The sequence below is a fragment of the Gracilinanus agilis genome, chromosome 2 (genome assembly GCF_016433145.1).
Source record: "Gracilinanus agilis isolate LMUSP501 chromosome 2, AgileGrace, whole genome shotgun sequence".
In the NCBI taxonomy this organism is placed as follows: domain Eukaryota; kingdom Metazoa; phylum Chordata; class Mammalia; order Didelphimorphia; family Didelphidae; genus Gracilinanus; species Gracilinanus agilis.
This window is the reverse complement of record NC_058131.1, coordinates 536652592-536672201: the sequence shown is the minus strand read 5'-3', so window position 1 is coordinate 536672201 and position 19610 is coordinate 536652592. Positions and strand designations below refer to the sequence as shown.

The 19610-nt window shown below is 40.8% G+C and overlaps 1 protein-coding gene across 1 annotated transcript; it reads right to left on the bottom strand.

Moving 5' to 3' along the window:
• Positions 1 to 7966: 7966 nt before the first annotated feature.
• On the bottom strand, positions 7967 to 15816 carry ACTC1 (actin alpha cardiac muscle 1). The gene is made up of 7 exons (XM_044662223.1): positions 15783 to 15816; positions 14675 to 14825; positions 12204 to 12528; positions 11102 to 11263; positions 10762 to 10953; positions 9375 to 9556; positions 7967 to 8294 (listed from the first exon to the last, which is right to left on the bottom strand). The coding sequence occupies exons 2-7, from the start codon at positions 14801 to 14803 to the stop codon at positions 8151 to 8153; spliced, it is 1134 nt and encodes a 377-aa protein (XP_044518158.1). The 5' UTR covers positions 14804 to 14825; positions 15783 to 15816; the 3' UTR covers positions 7967 to 8150.
• Between the last annotated feature and the right edge of the window lie 3794 nt (positions 15817 to 19610).

Genomic DNA, 19610 nt, shown 5'->3' with positions numbered 1-19610 from the left:
TTTTAAGGAAAAAAAACTAGTTTTAGGCAAAATTTTGAAATAGTTAAAATTTGTGTAAAGGAAAATTTCTAGCTACCTGTTTACACTTCATTATCTTCAGGCTACTCTCCATGGTCTGATACAAAGGTATCTACATACATAAGATTTGTTACCAGATTCTTTGTGCATTTAAGGTGGTAATTACTTAATCTGATTAACTAATTTCTGCTAATGTGAGATTTCTAGGGCTTTCACTTCTGCCAGGTAGGAATGAATGCCTTTCCCGGCATGAAGGGCAGATAGGGATTATCAAGAGCAGGAGAGAGGAAAGAGCTCTTCAGTCTTTTTCGGTCATCTTTGAGTTTTCTTTAAGTGCTGAGTCCTTCTGGCTTCCGATTTTGAGAAGGAAGATGGATGAGGTCAACTCCACTTCAGGTTTCTAAAGAAAAAGATTCTGGAAAGGCATGAGAGGAGCTGGTAATTTCCATTATGTCTCTATCCCCCAGCTTGCTATACTACAGACTAGAAAATTTTTCCACTTGGGTGAAATCTAGAATTTTCCCTTTTGGTCACTTTGCTCCCAGTGGGAGGGCTCCTTTACTCTGTATTTCTAGTATATGTTCTTCTACATATCTCTTCTCTCATTTATGTTTTGCTACTGATTTGGATAAATGTTGTGGTTTTTTTTTTTTATAATTGTTATGTGTGTTGTTGGGGAACTGGTATTTGGTGGAAAGGGAGTCAAATCTTGGATATAAAGCTTGGAGTGAAGGAACTAAAAACATTTAACCTGGAGAAGATGTACTTTAGTCCATACAGGATAGCAGTATTAAAATATTTGAACAGCTGTCATGGGAATAAGGGATTAGATTTGTTTTGCTGGACTCCAGAGAACATAACTACAATTAATGGTATAAATTAAATACAGATTTTGGTTCGAAACAAGGGGAAAACCCTATCACAGCTCCTTAGGGTCTTACCCCACTCCCCCATCTCCATCTCACTTGCAGGTTGCACACAGGGGTCTGGGAAGGAAAACAGCCTCAGATTCAAGGTACTCAATGGGTCTACACTTCTAAAACTGCACCTCACCAGCCCTTGCCAGTAGATTTAATGGTCAAGTCAGCCCAATCCTATTCCAATCCCAACTTCAGGAAAACAATGCAGAAAAGTCCCACTAATGATTTCTGTGTAGGAGGCAGGGAATTCAAAGCTGGGTAAGAGGGCACCCTACACCATCCATGAACAATTATTTGAAAAATAATCTTTTCCCCCTGCACGTCATGCACATACTTTTTTCCTCTCATCTGTCAGGATTAGATGGCTTTACTGGGCAGGATACATGGCAACTACAGGATCTGATAGGCATTTCTCTTCCTTTTCACCAACCTCAGTAAAACCCTGCCTGGTTTTACTTTGTCCACACTTTGGAGCAAATTTTTCTTCGGAATTTCCACCTTCTGATTCCTGAATCATTTCCAAGCTTCATTCTCTCCCCTGTCACCAGAGCTGCACTGACAGCATCCTTTCTGGGGTCACTACAAAGAGTAGCTTTCCATAGTGAGTTCTGTTACCTTGGAAACAGCAAGAAATCCTCTTCCTATAATGTCCCAGAAGACCTTAAGTGGATGGGATGGAATCCCTTTCTCAACCACACAACAACAATAATAAGAGAAAATCTATTTTACTGAAGAAAACATGATAGGATCACGTACTCAGAAGGGAATAAAATATATCCTCCTCATCATAATAACCCGATATCATATACTAAAAATAGCCAACATTTTAGTGACAATAAGGTTTACAGAATACTTGATGAACATCACTTCATTTTATCCTCACAAACCCTCTGTGAGGTAGGTACTGTTATTACTTCCATTTTATAGATGAGGAAACTAAGGTAGACAGAGGCTAAGTGACTTGCCTAGGGTCACATCATTAGTTTGGCCTTAAGGACTGGATTTGAACTCAGGACTTCCTGATTCTAGGGCCAGTGCTTTATTTACTGAGTCACCTATTCATGTCTCATTGGTTGTTTGTTAATAAAAACTGAAAGCATTGTGCTAATTTTCACTTTTTAAAAAAACCTTATTCATAGGTGTTTTCTTTTTTACAGTTGCATGGCATGTTTTAGAAGCTATTTTGACCCTCCCCCATCCTTTAGCCTATTCTCCAAGTCATAGACTCAGATTTTGAGCTGTAAGGGACCTTAAAGGCCACTGAGTCCAATTTCATTTTACAGATGACATAATTGAAACCCAGAGTAGTTACTTAACCATTGTTTTATCAAACAAAACTAAAATTTAAACCCAGGTCCCCTATTCCAAATTCATCACTTTCTACTAAAATGAAGATTTTCCTATAACTAGTTCCTGGGAGAACAATATACACCAATCTCAAGAGACTAGAACTATGAGCGAAAGATAAGATCAAATAAAGCAGGTCCCTTGGAGATAGTGTCACATTCCCACTTTGAGATTGTGTATAAGGAATTAATTATATTGCCATCAATTTATCTATTCTCTGGCATGGTTCACAAATGGTATTTGGAATGAATCAGTGTTGGGGGAATCTCTGAAGTGATTTTCTAGTACCTTTCATTGCTTTTAAATTCCTGCCAATGGGATTGATTGTTTCCCACTTTTAAGACCCAGGGGCATTCTTCTCCCGTTTTACCCCTTTACCCTCGCCCCCTGTCTACAACCCATCCAGGATGGCTGAGCAATAGAAAGACCTGTCACCATTTTGTTTCTTGACTACCCATGTAGTTTATATGAGAGGAATCAACAACTATTCCTTCCATTGTTGTTGTTTGTCCTTCATTTTTTAAGAAGACCAAAGATTTCATGATGATGGAGTCATGATACATGTGCTTAGCTATGGCCAATCAGAAGGCACCACCACAGATTGGACACAAGTGGTCCTTTAGGACATTTAGGGCGGAGGTGGTTCAGATTTGTGCAGTTCATGTTTCCTTTGTGCCTCTACAATTCTGTTTTGCTTGTGGAATTCAGAACCTTCTTTAATATAGGCACACTATGCTAGGTGGTTCTGGACCAATGTTTCCTATGTCTCACAGTCAATACTAAAGTTCTTCGGACATACCTTGAGAGTGTCCTTATACTACTTCTGGCCACCATGTGAATGAACATTTACCTTGAGTTCTCCACACAATATTCTTTTGGGTAAGCATGCATTTGACATTCAGGTTATGTGACCAACCAGTCCATCCAAGTTGTGTTCTCTGCAATAGTGTTTGAATGTATGGCATCTCAGCTCTAGAGAGAACCATGGTGTCTGATAGCTTATCTTGGCGGGTAATCTTTATGATCCTCCCAAGAAAATTCAAGTGAAAATGATTTAGTTTTCTGGCACAGAGCTGACAAACTCTCCAGGTTTCACAAGCGAAAAGCAATGAAATCAGCACAATAGCTCTATAGATCTTCGGTTTGGTATGCAGTCTGATACCTCTGCTCTTTCTAATGACATGGAAGGTCACCACTGCTGCTGATGGCCTCCCATGCTTTTTCATTAAGTCCTCCTTCTTTGTACTGCAGTCCCATGGCACCATCATGGGCTTTGCTTTTTACCTTGTGCCAGACTTTTCTTTTTAACCCTTATCTTCTGTCTTAGAATCAGTTCTATACTGTACTTTTAAAACTGAACCTTCTTGTTCAATTCTTTCCCATAATTAGAATGTAAGTTCTTTGAGAGTAGGAACTCTCTTGGTCTTTCTGTTTTTATCCCCATTGTTTAGCACAGTGCTTGGTATTTAGAAATTGCTTAATAAATGTTTTTGGTTTTTCCATTCATTCAGAAGTATGCTTATTCCTGACTACAGCTACCGCCACAGCCAAGCCCAACTCCTTCTGGAGACTCCAATCACATACCCATTATTATCTCATAGCTATTTTTCACACCTAGTTTGGCCTGCCTCTTCCCTCTTCTCTATTGAACCAGTCCCTCCTCCTCTAGCATTGGGACTCTTTTCTAATACATCCATATCTTACTTAAGGAATTCTAAACTATTCAGCATCTCCAGTACTTTGGAAAGCATTGAGTTCTCTGTCAAAGGATGTCTTCAAGTAGAAGCTGGAAAACTGCTTATCAAGAAAGATGTGGGGGCACAGCTAAGTAGCTCAGTGGATCGAGAGCCAGGCCTAGAGATGGAAGGTCCTGGGTTTAATATGGTCTTGGACATTTCCAAGCTCTGGAACCCTGGTTCAAGTTGCTTAACCCCTAATGCCTAGCCCTTACTGATCTTCTGTCTTGGAATCAATACACAAAAGGAAAAGAGTTTAAAAAACAAAAAGAATGATGTGGCAAGAGCATTGACCTTGGAGTTCAAAGACCCAGCTTCCTTTTCTCTGTATCAAATTCTTCCCTAGAATAAATACTTTCATGTAAAAATCTCTGAAATTACAATCTTTACATTAACAATTAAAATTTTTTTCTTGAAAATTGAATGGCAATAGCCTTTGTAGTCATTAGCAAGCTGCATTTTAAACATAGACAAATTAGTTTTTAGGCCTCTTTACTGTTTTATCTATTGTGGATGTGGCCCTGGGGGAATGCCTTAATGCATTCCATTCACAGTGCTGGGTGGACTCAGCTGTCCCTGCCTGTTGTACCACCCCATAAATCAGAAATGAAGAAACCCCCAAATATGACACTGGAATTCCATTGCCCCTGAAGTATCTGTTACTCTGAGGGATCTCAGGCTTACAGCTTTATCCCCTGCCTGCTGGCAAACCTGAGCAAAAGTGATGCCAGATTCACAGGATCATGGATCTAATGCTACAAGGCACCCCGGAACTCATCTACACCAACCCCCTCATTTTACAGATGAGGAAACTGAGGCCAATGGATTAAGGGTCTTGCCCAAGGTCACACTGATACAGACAATTTGAATAAAGACACTCTAACTCCACTTATCACATTTTTCACATGTTTAAAAAAAGAAGGGAAGGGATTATAATTGTAATGATGAACACCGAAGCCAGAAAATGGACGATTAAACATATCTTGCCTCTTCTCAGTAGGCAGAGGGTTGATTTTTGAGGGGAGAGAGCTGACTGCCCTATGAGATGCCATTGTTCTATCCATTGGTTTTGTGTGACTAGTTTTCTGGGTTACAAGTCTGAAAAGGGTATGTGTATATAAATGGGGTTGGGGATGGAGAGAACAGGAAGATCTAGAAATCACTGTGATGTGAAAAACAAATAAAAACACAATAATTTTTTTAAAGGGAAATAGTATTATCTCTTCCACTCATCCAGGCAGCTCTTCCACTCATTGTGGAAAAGAGCTGCAGGTCACCACACTTAGCATCGATATCCTGTCACAAAGAAGATGTTTGTGTTCATTATCGACTCTACTTGACAAGGTGAGAAAGCGGAGGCCTAGAGACTGCTTGAGTAAAAGCTCCTTATGGCCTAAATCAGGTTCCTTGGCCAAAGCCCAGCTTCTGTGACAAACTACTATTCATCTGCAGTGTAATAAATGAGAGTGTAAAGGATGATAGAGTGTATATTGCCATCCAAAAATGCCACACAATACATTTCACTCTCTTAAACTCACTTTTAAAACACTATTACAGCTGGTGGCTGAGTTTTATCATTTAATCCTTTGCGATTGTTCTAAGTGCTATGAGAGAGCCCAAAAACAAAATCCTGACCCTGAACAATAAATAATATTCCGGAAGCAACTTAACAAAGAATTCTTATTAAACTAAACTAAATTATTAAATTATTATTTAAAAAAAAGAATTTCTACTCCAGTTCACTGCAGGCCTACTGAGTCACTCCGTGAGTCTGTATACTCCAGTGGTTAGCAGGGAACTGGAGTGCACTGGCCAGCAAGAGATTTGAGGCAGGGAGGCCAGTTAAGAGGCTATATTGAGTTTAAGGTGCTAGGTGGAACAGGAGATAGAATGTTAGATCTAGAGTCAAAAGGACTCCTCTTTGTGAGTTCAAATCTGGCCTCAGACACTTATTAGCTATGTGACTGGGGCAAGTCACATAACCCTATTGACCTCAGTTTTCTCATCTGTAAAATGAGCTGGAGAAGTAAATGGGAAACCTCTCCATTATCTCTCCCAAGAAAACCCCAAATGGGGGGGGGGTCAGATATAATCTGACTGACACTGATTCAATAGTCTAGGAAAGAGATGATGAGGGACTAATTTCTAAGGTGGTGGTAAAGGAGACATAAGTGAGACATGTTGTAGAGATGAAAATAGCAAGATCTGGCAAATGATTAAGTACATGGAGTGAGCAGGAGTGAAGAGCTGAAGATGATTCCAAAGTTATAAAATTGGGTTCTATAAAGGATGGTAATAGGGGCAGCGAGGTGGCGCAGTGGGGAGAGGATTGTCCGGGGGTTGGGAGGACTCATCTCAAGCTTCCATTTCTTTCAAAAAGCCTTCCCTGGCCAATCCACCACCAGAAAATTGAGCTCTCCTCCCTCTGAATTCCTATAGAATATTTTATGCCGTTCACTTTGGACTTAATTATGTATTTTCTGATATGATATAATTAAATTGATAAATATCTTGAGGGTAGGGGATATGTCTCATACTTCTTTGGTAGCCTTGGCGCCCAGCACAGTGTACTTCATATTTCAGTCACTTCATAAACACTTGGTTTTCTTAAATAACTTGAGAAAAACAAACAATGTCATCTCCTTATTAAAGAAAGGCATCCCCAATCAGAAGATTAGAATCTACCAGCAGATTCAATTCAGTCCAATTATTATACAATATTATACTTAAGGTAAAAGGGTACAGTGGATATAGGGTAAACTTTGAAGTCAGGAAAATTTGGGTTCAAATCCTCTCTTGAATACTGTGAGAAAACCTAAGACTATGGGAAAAACACTAAATTCTCTATGTACCTCTAGGCAACTGTCCAATGCCATGATTTATATAAGAGGTAGTTTTCACACTAGGAGCCCTCTAAATCCACTCCCCAAAGAAATAAGATTTTTTTTTAAAGTCAAGACACTCCAATAGGCATTGGAGATACAAAGGCAATAAAGGAAATAGCCTTGCCTTCAAGTGACTAAATTCTACTAGATCTCAAAGTATTTACTGACAGATCTCAAAGCAGGTCACCTCACTCTCTATGGTTTGTCAAAATTCCCAGCAGGGAGGGTAATCAAACTGCAGGAGTTCCCTTTACCCAACTTTGATCAAGGACTTCACTGTCAGCATCCCTCCCCAGGCCAGGGACTTAAAGTTTTCCTTTCATTTGAAGAGAAATGAAAAGTAGCAACTTCCTACCAAAAGTCTGGGGATCCTCATCTAGAAATTAGCCACAGAAAGGATCATAGGATCATAGGTTCAGAACCAGTCCCACTGCCTTAATTTTGCAGAAGAGTTCCAGAGACATGCCCAATTAGAAGCATTTAGTCCCTGACTCTCATTCATTGGTGGTTGTAATTATTGTTTTTTAAGCTTGCACAATCCTATCAGGGTCTTGATTTATTTTGCATGTATTTGGAATCAGGAAGAGACAAGGTGAGCTGTCAGCTGATATTAATGTTTCCCCATAAACATGTATAGCCCTCAGAAGGCAACCAAGAAGTTCAAAGCATTGATCATTTAAACTAATTTACTTAAAATAATGCTCTGATTAAATTATTGTTTTATCTGTATGAATATAAAATAACCCAGATTATAATAAACATCATCTTTTAAAGTCATTCTAAAATAACTGATTCTCTAGGATTATTTTTATCACACTTTATTTATATTGAAGTGAATCTTATCAATTTTTCTGACCGTAATACTGTTTGAGGACTCCTGGATTCAATTTGGATATTACAACTTTCCACTGAGACTCATGCTATGAATCTGATTCATTTTGTGAAAATGAAGTGTCAGAGTGTTGTCAGTTTCAAAGTCTCCTGATATATAAAATGAATTCCCACATTTTCTCCTGCCCCCACCCCACCTTAACCATTAAAATATCAGCGACAAGCAATGTAGGTTGCAAGTCCCGGTCTTGTTTATTTATAAAGCAATAAATATTAGAAGCACAAATAAATTGCACATGTGTGTAAACAAACTGTACAATGACTGAAGAGAGTTCAGGTAGGGTGGTATGGAAGACTCCAAGAAGCATAACATTGTCATCCTGAGTGGGAAGTAAACTGAGGGAGAAGGCACTTTAGAAGCATTTGCGGTGGACAATGGATGGGCCAGCCTCGTCATATTCCTGCTTGCTAATCCACATTTGCTGGAATGTGGACAGGGAAGCCAGGATGGAACCCCCAATCCAGACAGAGTACTTGCGCTCAGGAGGAGCAATGATCTGGAGAAAGAAAAAGAAAACTTTTCCAATCAGCATGCAAGTCATTTGTGCAGGGTTAATTAGATTTTTCCCAGAGTTTATCAAAAGTAGTCTACTTTTTTGTGTACTTTCCCTCTATTTCCATGAAGATAACCAAAAATATTTCCATGATCAAATAGTCTTGAGGATGAGAAATGCTCTCTTGTCCAGGGCTACGCCAGGCATAGCATGGTGCAATGGCAAAGATGACAGATTTGTAGTCAGAGTACTAGGGTTCAAATACTTGTTCCATCACTACCCATATGATCTTGGGTAAATTATTTAATCTCTCTGAACCTCAGTCTTCTCATATGTAAATGAAGAGGTTAGACTAGATGACCTCGGAGGTCTTTTCCATTCCTATGGATCTTATTCCTATGTGGCTGGTATGTCGATGGCAACAAACTAAGGGCAAGGGTACAAAGCAGAAGTGTGCTGATAAATGGTTATCAACTACATCTCCAGGGGGGGGGAACATAAATGTATGCATGGTATGCTTTTACATGTAATTTGCATTATTAACATTTTCTCCATCACTTTCTTAAATCTAGTCAATCAATAAATCAAGCTCTCATTTGTATTAGCATTTGTCAGTTTCTGAAGTATGAATGCTTGCACTGAAAATTAAATAAAAAATAAATTAAAAATTAAAAAACAAAGAAATTGGCTCTTGTTAGCCAACCTGAGCTGGCTTCAACATATCCCTGGACTACGAGGTAGACCAAAGGTGAAGCACAAGGACAAAATGGGTGCCAGGCGCAGAGGCAAAATGTATGCCAGGAACTATTCTGAGACCTATCTCATATGAAAGCATTTTAAAAGTCACATGTCATAGGAATGGGGATTAGGTACTAGAAATACAGAGATGAGGACCTAACATTGATAAAGGGTGTGTGTGAGAGAGAGACAGACAAACAGACAGACACAGCAACAGACAGAGAGAGCAGCAGAGAGAAAGACAGAAACAGAGACAGACAGAGAAAGACAGACAGACAGTCCTTCCATTATTTTAGTACCACCATGCCCTGTGCCTTGCTCTTTTCCCCTAAAGAAGCCCTTTACCTTAATCTTCATGGTGCTGGGAGCCAGAGCAGTGATTTCCTTCTGCATACGGTCAGCAATACCGGGGTACATAGTGGTGCCTCCAGATAAGACATTGTTAGCATACAGGTCCTTACGGATGTCAATGTCACATTTCATGATGCTGTTGTAAGTGGTCTCATGGATGCCAGCCGATTCCATACCTAAGGACACATGGTAGGGAATTAAAGAGTGAGTGTAGGCAAAGAGAAGAAAAGGAAGAGCAGGAGGATGCAAGTAAGTAAGCTGTCACCATTTGTCTCAGCAACATATGCTCCCCTCTAAAATGCAGTCCATGCCTTGGTTGGGCAGGTGTTTCCTAAAAAGGCTGACAGTTAATCCATAGCACACTGCCAAATAATGGACAACTGCATTTCTCATCCATTTGTTGTAGTCATCAGATATGTCAGCAGTTATTAAGAAGGGGGGCAAAAACATTCATTTAAAATAATGCAATGATTCTTACTATATTAGCACTAGATACAGTCCTAAAAATTCTACTCTAAAATGCTTTCTTGAGACAAGATTTCCAGTGATGCATACGATATGTCCATTGAATAATTCTGACTAATTGACAGGAATTGTCTGTATAGTGAGAACTCAGAGAACTCAATTTCCTCTATCCAGACATCCCTTTAAGTGAGACAAGGCAATATTCATTGTATTTCCATGACTTATCTTTCATTCTCAGTGAAGTCTATGTGTCATCCCTTATCATGTTACCAAGGCAAAGCATTTGCTTTTACAGTAATCAGTCAGTGGAACTGACAGATGAGATTATATTAGAGTTCAAAGACAGTTTGGTACTTAAAGCTCAGGTGGATCCTATAATAATTTTAAATAGAAAATGGAGTTATAGAGCTGAACTAGACCTTAAAAACCATCTAATCCAGAGTTTCTCTAACTGCTTCAAGGAATCATAAAGTATCCCAAGGGGATGGTGGTTTGATACTAAGTATTAAAAAAATTTTAGAGGATTTTGCAACAAAACTTCTGCCAATTTTTTTTATTTAAAAGCTCTAGTACTACAACAATTTTGAGAATTACCAATCTTATTATAGAATCATATAGAATCTAAAGAGACCTCAGAGACCATCTGGTCTAACCTCTCCACCTAGTACATGGGGAAATTGTCCTAAAGTTTTATTTCTCCAATAAAGAAGCCAAAGATCAGGAAGTTAGTAAATTGCCCAAGTTGGTGGCAGACTGGACTAGAATTCAAGTCTCTTGACATCCCTTCCCTGTCCCTGTCCCTGCCCAGCTACTGCTCATTCCATTACACCTTACTGTGGGATATGAGAAGGGTTATTTGCCCCTAATGCCAATGTGACAAAAATGATACATTTGGCTGATTCCTTCCACTACTCACCAATGAAGGAGGGTTGGAACAGAGTCTCGGGACAGCGGAAACGTTCATTGCCAATGGTGATGACTTGACCATCAGGCAATTCATAACTCTTTTCCAAGGAAGAGGAAGAGGCTGCTGTAGCCATTTCATTCTCAAAGTCCAGAGCAACATAGCACAGTTTCTCTTTGATATCCCGAACAATTTCACGTTCAGCTATAAAAACAAAAGGGAGTTAGCCTAGTTTGGAAGTGTGTCCATTTATTGATTGGAAAGTAAGTCCATTAGAGATAGGAGACAACAGATCCCACTGATGAACCCACAGGTACAAACAAACACAAGGGAAAGAGTCAGATCGACTTACCAGTAGTGACAAAGGAGTAGCCACGCTCAGTAAGGATCTTCATGAGGTAATCAGTTAGATCCCTACCAGCCAGATCCAGACGCATGATGGCATGAGGCAGAGCATAGCCCTCATAGATGGGGACATTGTGAGTGACACCATCGCCAGAGTCAAGAACAATTCCTGTAAGAAGAAATAACAAGGATAAGGCAAATCTCTAAAGATGGCAAAATTCATTAGTCATAACAGATCCAAGAGAGAGAAGCTTGTTTCCAAACTTGACTGTTGACAGATACCAAAGCTGGGAATTGGCCCAGGAAAGATTAGATCTCTCCTACAATAGAGAATACATTTCCATGTAATGGATGCTAAATCTGAAGTCAATCAGTCACAGCTCATCCTTTTAAATAATGAAGTAGAAAAAAAATGGCTCTAGCACATTTACAAAGGACCACAAAAGACCATGTCTTATCAGCCACACCCCCATTACATTAGAATTACAGTATCTAGTTTTTCCTATAATTTTGTCTTATTCCATTACCACACAAAGGTTATGTATCCTTTAGATAGGGAAGGCAAGTAAGATTTAATGGCATTGTGCTCTTTCTTCTTAAAAATGGATCTTATGAATTTAAATTTTTTAAATTAATCTGACCCACATTTTGAAAAGAATGAAAATCTATTTGGGGAGTTGCAGGGTGTACCCCACATATATAAGCAAGTGTAAAATCACTCTATTCCAGTTTGCAACATGTTCCAGATCCCTGCCTATGATATGATGTACCTTTGGCACAATAAGAGAATTCTTAGCATACTTAAGAGGACAATTGCCCTATAAACTCCTAATGCTATCATTATTGCTATTTCATTCTCCAAGCATTTTCTAGGTATTCTCTTATTAGTTCTTTCAATGTTACAATAAGAAAGACTGATTCAATCAATCAATAAGCATTTAAGTATCTACTAGGTGATGGACACTGGAAAATGGGATCATTTCCTTATCAGATATGGAAAATAACAGAAAACTAAGTAAGTTGTTTTAAGCTGCATATTTCTGAATCTTCTTAAAAGCTCTGTTCAGTTCTCAATTGCCTTCTCAGGCAAGGCAGACTATCTTTCATACCTGTGGTACGGCCAGAAGCATACAAGGACAGCACAGCCTGGATAGCCACATACATGGCAGGGACATTGAAGGTCTCAAACATGATCTGAGTCATCTTCTCCCGGTTGGCCTTGGGATTCAGGGGGGCCTCAGTAAGCAGAGTGGGGTGCTCCTCAGGGGCCACACGAAGTTCATTGTAGAAGGTGTGGTGCCAGATCTTCTCCATGTCATCCCAGTTGGTGATAATGCCATGCTCAATGGGGTACTTTAGGGTGAGGATACCTCTCTTGCTCTGAGCCTCATCACCTACATAGGAATCTTTCTGACCCATACCCACCATGACACCCTGGAGAGAGGAAAAGAAAGATTGTGAAGCTGAGGAGTCAAACTCCATCTCCAACAACATTGATTAGTAGGCATCACTAAACAAGGCAAAAAGGGAAGAAGTCATTTGTGTTGGAAAGACGTCTGGAAGAATGGATTTGCATCTCAGCTCCATGTTTTTACTGGCCTTATGACTATAGAGAAGCACTTTCTGAATCTCAGCTTGATCATCTGTAAAATAAAGATAATAATGCCTATACTCTCTACCTAATTAAGTTTTTTTTGAGGAAAAGATTTTATAAACTGTAAAGCTTCACATAAATGTGAGCCATTATTGATAATAATAATAATATTTTTGTTCTGTATATGTCAAGAATCCTAAATAACTGTAAGACTCATTTTCCCCACTTCAGAGATAGATGAGGAAAATAAACTGTAAAAAATAACTGTTTCGATGAAGAAAACATTGTAGGGAAGAGACCTCAACTATCTCATAATAGTGTGTATTTATTTTGCATTTTAAGGTTTGCAAAATACTTTAGAAATGTTTTCTTATCCTCACAAAATCTCTCAGAGATAGGTGCTATTATTATTCTCATTTTATAAATGAGGAAACCGAGGTTAAGTGACTTGTCTAAGGTCACATGGTTAATAAATGTCTGAGGCAGAATTTGAACTCAGATCAATGCTGATTCCATGCCCAGAGCTCTGTCTACTGTCCCACCTAGGTGCTACTGGGCTATCTCATTTTGTCAATGAGGAAACTGAAATCAAGAGAGCTGAAGTAACTTATCTGAGTTCTCATAGGCAATAAGTGGCAAAGCTGTCATTCAAACAGAGGTCAGTTACATTTTTTAAAACCCTACTTTGATTCAAACAAACACACACATATACTATGTATATACAATTTCTTTTTGACTTCTGAGTGATTGATACCTAAGATAAAGCTTTAGAATTCCCAGAGGGAATAAAAATTATAAAGAGCTAGGCTATTATCACCTTGACAGTGAAATTTAGTCTCTCCAGAACCAATATAACATTCAAGTGTGTTATAAGGAGTTCTAACTAGACCAGCTTGGCAGCCTTGCCTGGCTGTCATGTTTCAGACACTCAGAGCATGGCATTTCTTGTAGTAAACAAGGTGGAATATTACTAGCACCATTTCAGCCAGCAATTCAATCATGCTTGGATTTTTAAATAGCAGTAGTGAGGGAGGTAAGATGATTATAACTGAGAACTAGTAAACTCTCTTGAAGGAAGAAGAAAAATGAGAATGGGATCTGAAAGGAGTTTAATTTTTATAAAATTTTGGTAAGAGACAGAAAAAGGAAAAGGAGAAAGGAATGTATATGGAAGATAGAAAAGGAGAAGATATATTTTTGGTAGATAATTCCAGAGTGTGTGTGTGTGTGTGTGTGTGTGTGTGTGTGTGTGTGTGTGTGTGTGTTGTGAAGAGCCAGAGGAAGGGTGCAACTTTACTACTAGGATTTCAGTGAAACTCTTTTTGTTGTTATTGATTTTCATTTTTAAGTTTTTGATTACTTCACATTGGGACAGATTAAGCAAAGTCAGAAAAAAGCAAGATCATATTTAGGCTTATTGGCAAGGGTCAGAAGCCAGATTTCTAAGTAAGCAAGGAAGAATAATGAAAAGAGCTGGAGATCTGTAGTCATGCACTCCCTCTCTCTGGCATTAGCTGTGTGGTCACAAGAAGTCAATAAACCTGAGTTTCTTCAGCTATAAAATAAGGACAATGTCTACCCAGAAGGACTATTTTGAAACTGAAATGAAAAAAGTGAATGTAAAGCACTTTCAAACCTTGCTATCATAGCTTTAGAACTGGAAGGGAACTCTGGGGCATTTTGGTCCAGCTTTTTCATTTTACAGATGAGGAACCTGAGGCTCAGAGAGGTTAAAGTGACTTGCCCAGGGTCACAAAGATAATAAGGGAGAAGAGCTAGGATTTGAACCCAAGCCTTCTGGTTCTAAAGCTAGTGCAAATGTCAAGCTATTTCCTTATTGTTCTTTGATTATTATTAAAGATCTCTAGGGATAGGGATGGGGAGGGTCTGAGGAAGGGTTGGGGTATGGAGGTCAGACAAGATGGGGAAGGACGGGAAAGGGGTTTCTAGTGGAGGCTGTGTGTCAGGAAGGAGTGCTAAGGTTACCTGGTGGCGGGGGCGGCCCACAATAGATGGGAAAACAGCCCGAGGCGCATCATCGCCGGCAAAGCCTGCTTTCACTAGACCAGAGCCATTGTCACAAACCAGAGCGGTGGTCTCCTCGTCGTCACACATTTTGCAGAGGCTTCAGGGAGTTCTATGGGTGGAGGATAGAGAAGAATGGGTCAAGCTCCAGAAAGTGGGATGGGGCTGGTGGGTGGGAAGCAGCAAAGACGATTTCCTCAAACGGCAGGTAGGTGGGAGGAAGGAAGGGGGCCTGCCCTTGGGCTTCTCTGAAGGCGCCCCAGAAAGCGACTGCATTGGAGGGCCGCGGTATAAGAGAAAGCGGAGAGCAAAGGAAAGGAAGAAGAGAAGTTGAAAGAGGCCATTGGTTGGTACTAGAGAAGACAGTCACCCTTCCCCTCTGTGGGGGAACGAAAAGCTGTCAGGGACCAGCTACAAGTGCACAGAACATTTCCCCACTTCGCTCCCAGGCGCCTGTACTCAGCAGCCCAGTATCCCCATCTCAAGAGCTCCTCTAAGTTCAGCCTGTTCCTAGGTTGGGTCTCAGTGTCAGCCCCTTCCCTCAGCATGCTCCGTCCTGGGTTCCAGAGAGCTTGCTCTTTTCTATCCGGGAAGCTGAAGGGTAGGCACCCACAATCACCAATGTTCCCCCAAACCTGGTCTACAACGGACCTGCACCCACTCAAGCTAAGAGATGGCTGGAAGGGGGCGGAGAAAAGGGTTGTTCCCACAAGAAAGAGAAGACTAAACAAAACGAGAAAAGCCCACAGTCCATTCCCTATTCAACTCCCAACTTCGACCAAGTACGAGGACCAAATTAAAAAGAAAAGTTGGTACAAAAATCAAACATGCCTTTTTTGTTTGCTTCCTGAGAGGGGGTGCAGTGAGGCGAAAAACAGGCAGAGAAGGAAAAGAGAAAAGAAAAGGAACTAAGCGGCTCTCAGAAACTCAGGTGTGCATGCAGCCTGCTCTACTCTCCCTCCCTCCCTCCCTCCCCATTCCTCTGTCCTGAGCCTCTGGTCCTACTTGGCTGGCTAAAGAAGCGCGGATGGGACGATGGGACGCCATGCCAGGTTCGACGCTGACTCACCAGTTCAGCACCCGCGGCTCAGGCTCCCGGGGAGGCAGACGCTTGGTGTCTGGAGCACAGCAGCCGCGCTGCTTTATACTGCCTTGATGGACGGTGTCAGTTGGGGCCGACTGGGGCCAGCGGGTGGGGGGACCCAGGCTTGCCACCTTGCCCTTATTTGGTCGCTTTCACGCCATTAGGGAGCGCTGAGTCCATTCATGGAGCCAAGAGAAGGGGAGAGGCAGAACAGGGAGCCCCCAGACCATGTAAGGTAGGGGAGGGGGACGGTCAAGGGGATAGCCAAATAGGGAGGCTAGGGAGGGGGAGGAGAACGAGAGGAGGGGGAGGGAAGGTCACACATACCCTATTCCTGGGGGATCAGACTGGAACAAGAGAGAAGGGTTTCTCATTGAATGTATTTTGACTCTACAGGAGCATAGATTGAAAGATGGAACAGACCTTAAAGGTCCATGTCCTCATTTTTACAGATGAGGAAACCGAGGCACAGAGAGGTTTAAATGACCATCAAGATTACAGTGGTGGAACCAGAATATGAATGAAGGACTTCTAGCTCCAAACAGCACACGTTTCACTGTACCACCACAAATTATCAAGCAGTCATATTTCATAAGCAGGAAAAAGGGCAGCAAGTCATTCAAGAATGCTTAAAGGAGGTCTGGCATGAGGCCCTCTTCTAGGGGAGGGAACCTGGCAGACTTAGCAGCATCCTTCTAGTGTCCCTTGGCAGTATAGTATTGAACAAGGAGACAGGTGCAGTTTTCAGGAGCATTATAGCCTGGTACAATAATGCCATAAAAAAAAAAACCCATAGCCTCATGGTAAAGAGGTAGGTAGCAGGGTGAGAGGAACCTTAAGACTTCTGGAGTTGAATAACCATCTTAGTAGTGTCATTAAGTGTCCTGCTGAGTTAAGACAGGAAAGTAGAGCTGACTTCTGCATAGTGAAAAAAGGGTTTATTTCTTATAAATAATCATATTTATCAACTGCCTAAAGCCTCTTATCGTACTACTGTATATCACTCTGAGCCTCTCTATCCATAAATGGACCAAGAAAGGAGGAAGAAAACAGAAGAGTGATAGTAGGATACAGAAATTTTTCAAAGCTTGCTCAAAAAAGAGAAGCATTTATGTTCCAACTCACAATTAGATAGGTAGTTGATCCATAGGTCTATCCCATATTGAACTAGATAGCCTATGTTTGTGTAATTCTAGGGAAGAGCCCACTCCCACCCCAAATGTCTCTCCCACATGTTCCCTAATATTTACTGGACATCTTTTAATAAGATTCAAAAGTTTTCATTCCATAGTTAAAGATATTCTAAAATGCAAGGACCCTTTAGGAAATGAAATACATTAACTTAAATTCACACTAAAGAAGCAGCAGTTCTTTTTAAGAAAATTCAGTGAGGATTTCAGGGAGAGGGATTTGGGGTAAAAAGGGGCATGAAAAGCTAGGAAAGAAAAACTTGATTCATAATTTTGCTTAGCACTAAATCCTTTGGGTCTTTACATCTTCAAGAGAATTTGATTTTGTTGTCGTTTTATGTTTATATGTGATTTTTTTGCTCTAGTCCATGCCGGTTAAAAATAGAAGATTGGGTAGGCATCCTTCTGTGGAGTGGGCTTGGGCTGGTATGCTGAAGAGGCATTCAGATTAGAGATATGAGTCCTGACTGGAAATATCTAAGGCCTGCCCCTTTTCTCCTCAACCATGTTTGGGTTGGTCTATGTAAGAAACAGATTAAACCAACCTTGCCATTGAGCTTGGCAAAATGATACCAGATGCTCACCTGTTTGCATCCATATTACATGCAATGAGTATGTTATACACAGCATCCCAGAAGTCTTAGTGGAGACTTTTGGGGATACCCTGTATATGAGAAAGGAGGAGTATACCACAAAAGATTAGATCTTCTTAATCATATATATATTTATATACCTTATATAGATAGGCACTAGATGAAGAGAGGCTATAATGATGGTCATTCTTTTAGACACTATCAATTGTTCTTCCTTTTGTAGAATTAGGACCACTTTCTAATTGCTTTAAGGTACAATGAAGCTATAATTTGTCCACTTCTTTCAGATGGTTGTATAGCCAGTTCTCCATTCCTATGATTCCAATTTGCAAAGTATCCTTGAGAAATCCCACAATGAGGTAAATAACATGGGTATTTTGCCATATATATTATGACAGCACCATTTCCCTATCTCTGTGGGACCAGTGGTAGCCTGTTTTTAGAGCCACACAGTCTTGTTCTAAACATCTGTTCTAGAACCTCCACCCGAAGAAGGGCTAACACACTACACCAGAACCTAGGAGGTTCTAAAAGGAAAGCACCAGGTAGATTGTAGGATCATAGATTTTGAGCTAAATACTATCTTATTTACTTATATTTATGTCTCCAATACTTAGCACAGTACCTAGCAGATAGTAAGTGCTTCATAAATGTTTAATATACCTAGCTACCTCATTTAATAGATAAGGAAACTGAGGCCCAGAAAGTTGAAAGCGACTTGCCCAAGGCCACATAAAATCTCAACTCAGGACCTCTGCCTCCACATCCACTGCTAGAGGGTTGTCAAAGAGCTTTCAGATGACCCAAAGCTGGGCTAGACCACCTGGAACAGAACAGAACTTTGTTCCCTTTGAGCCTCCCTGTACTTCTGTGAATAAGAGAGTAGGATGCTGTTTATCTAGGTATTCTCTCCAGGATAGGTACAGAAATTTGATGGATGCTTCCCGTATTGTTCTAGATTAGACTCAACTACCCTCATTTTCCAGGTCTGTCAGAACTTTCTTCCAGGACTGCAAAAACCAAAGAGTAAAGAGCCAGGACCCCAGAAGACCACAGTGCTGAAGTTGTGTCTTCTGCAGTGATATGGTAAACAGAATAGGGACCAGAACTAAGTAGCAGAAACAGGCAACACTTCTTGACACCCGTGCTTTTATTCCCTGATTCGAAGTGGTCCTTGTTGACCATCTGTGTGGATCAGAAATAATCATAATAATAACTAGCATTTCCCTAGGGTCTTCAGATCTGCAAAATGTCTTAGATATATTATCTCATTTGCTCCTCACTGTTATTATCCCCATTTAACAGATGAGAAAGCTGAGGCTGAGAAGTTAGTCCATTTGCTCAGGGTCCTATGCCTAGCAAGTGAGGTAAGATTTGAAATCAGGGCTTCCTGACTCCAAGTCTAGCACTCTCTCCACTATAGCACCAGTGAACTCAGTCCCTTCTAGGGCACTGAAAGATTAACGGTCACTTATCTCAGCTGTTCCTACATTCAGAGGTGCCACAGTATTTACATAGAAGCTGGTAACTGATAGCCCTGCTTGAATTCCTCTCCAATCAGACTCTCCCAGTCACATCCTGCATTCCCCTGACTGCGAGGGAGGAAGACTCCTCCTGAGCCAAGCTGGAGGGAGCCAGACCTTCTGAGCAGGGACAGCTGATGTCCTTCACACACGTGTTTCTTTTTATTTCCTTCAGTTGGAGTGTTCCCATTCACCAGTGCCCTCTGGCTGGAGCTAGTTTTCGCTTTAATTGACAGAAGAAAATGTGTGTGGGAGTGGGGGAGGGGGTGGTCATAGCATGAAGCTCAGAATCCAATACCAAGGGACTGGCATTCTCTGAATATATTTCCCCATATTTTACACGCAGCCCCCAAAGAGACTGAGCACCAGGGAGAGCATTCCAACCCCAAATGGTCCTCTTTCCAGATAACGCATTCCTGTGGCCACTGTCCTTTGACATGTTAAGGCCAACTGCAGTCAGCTATTTGCTAAAACTCAGAAACTGGGGTTGGGGGAGGGGCGGGGACA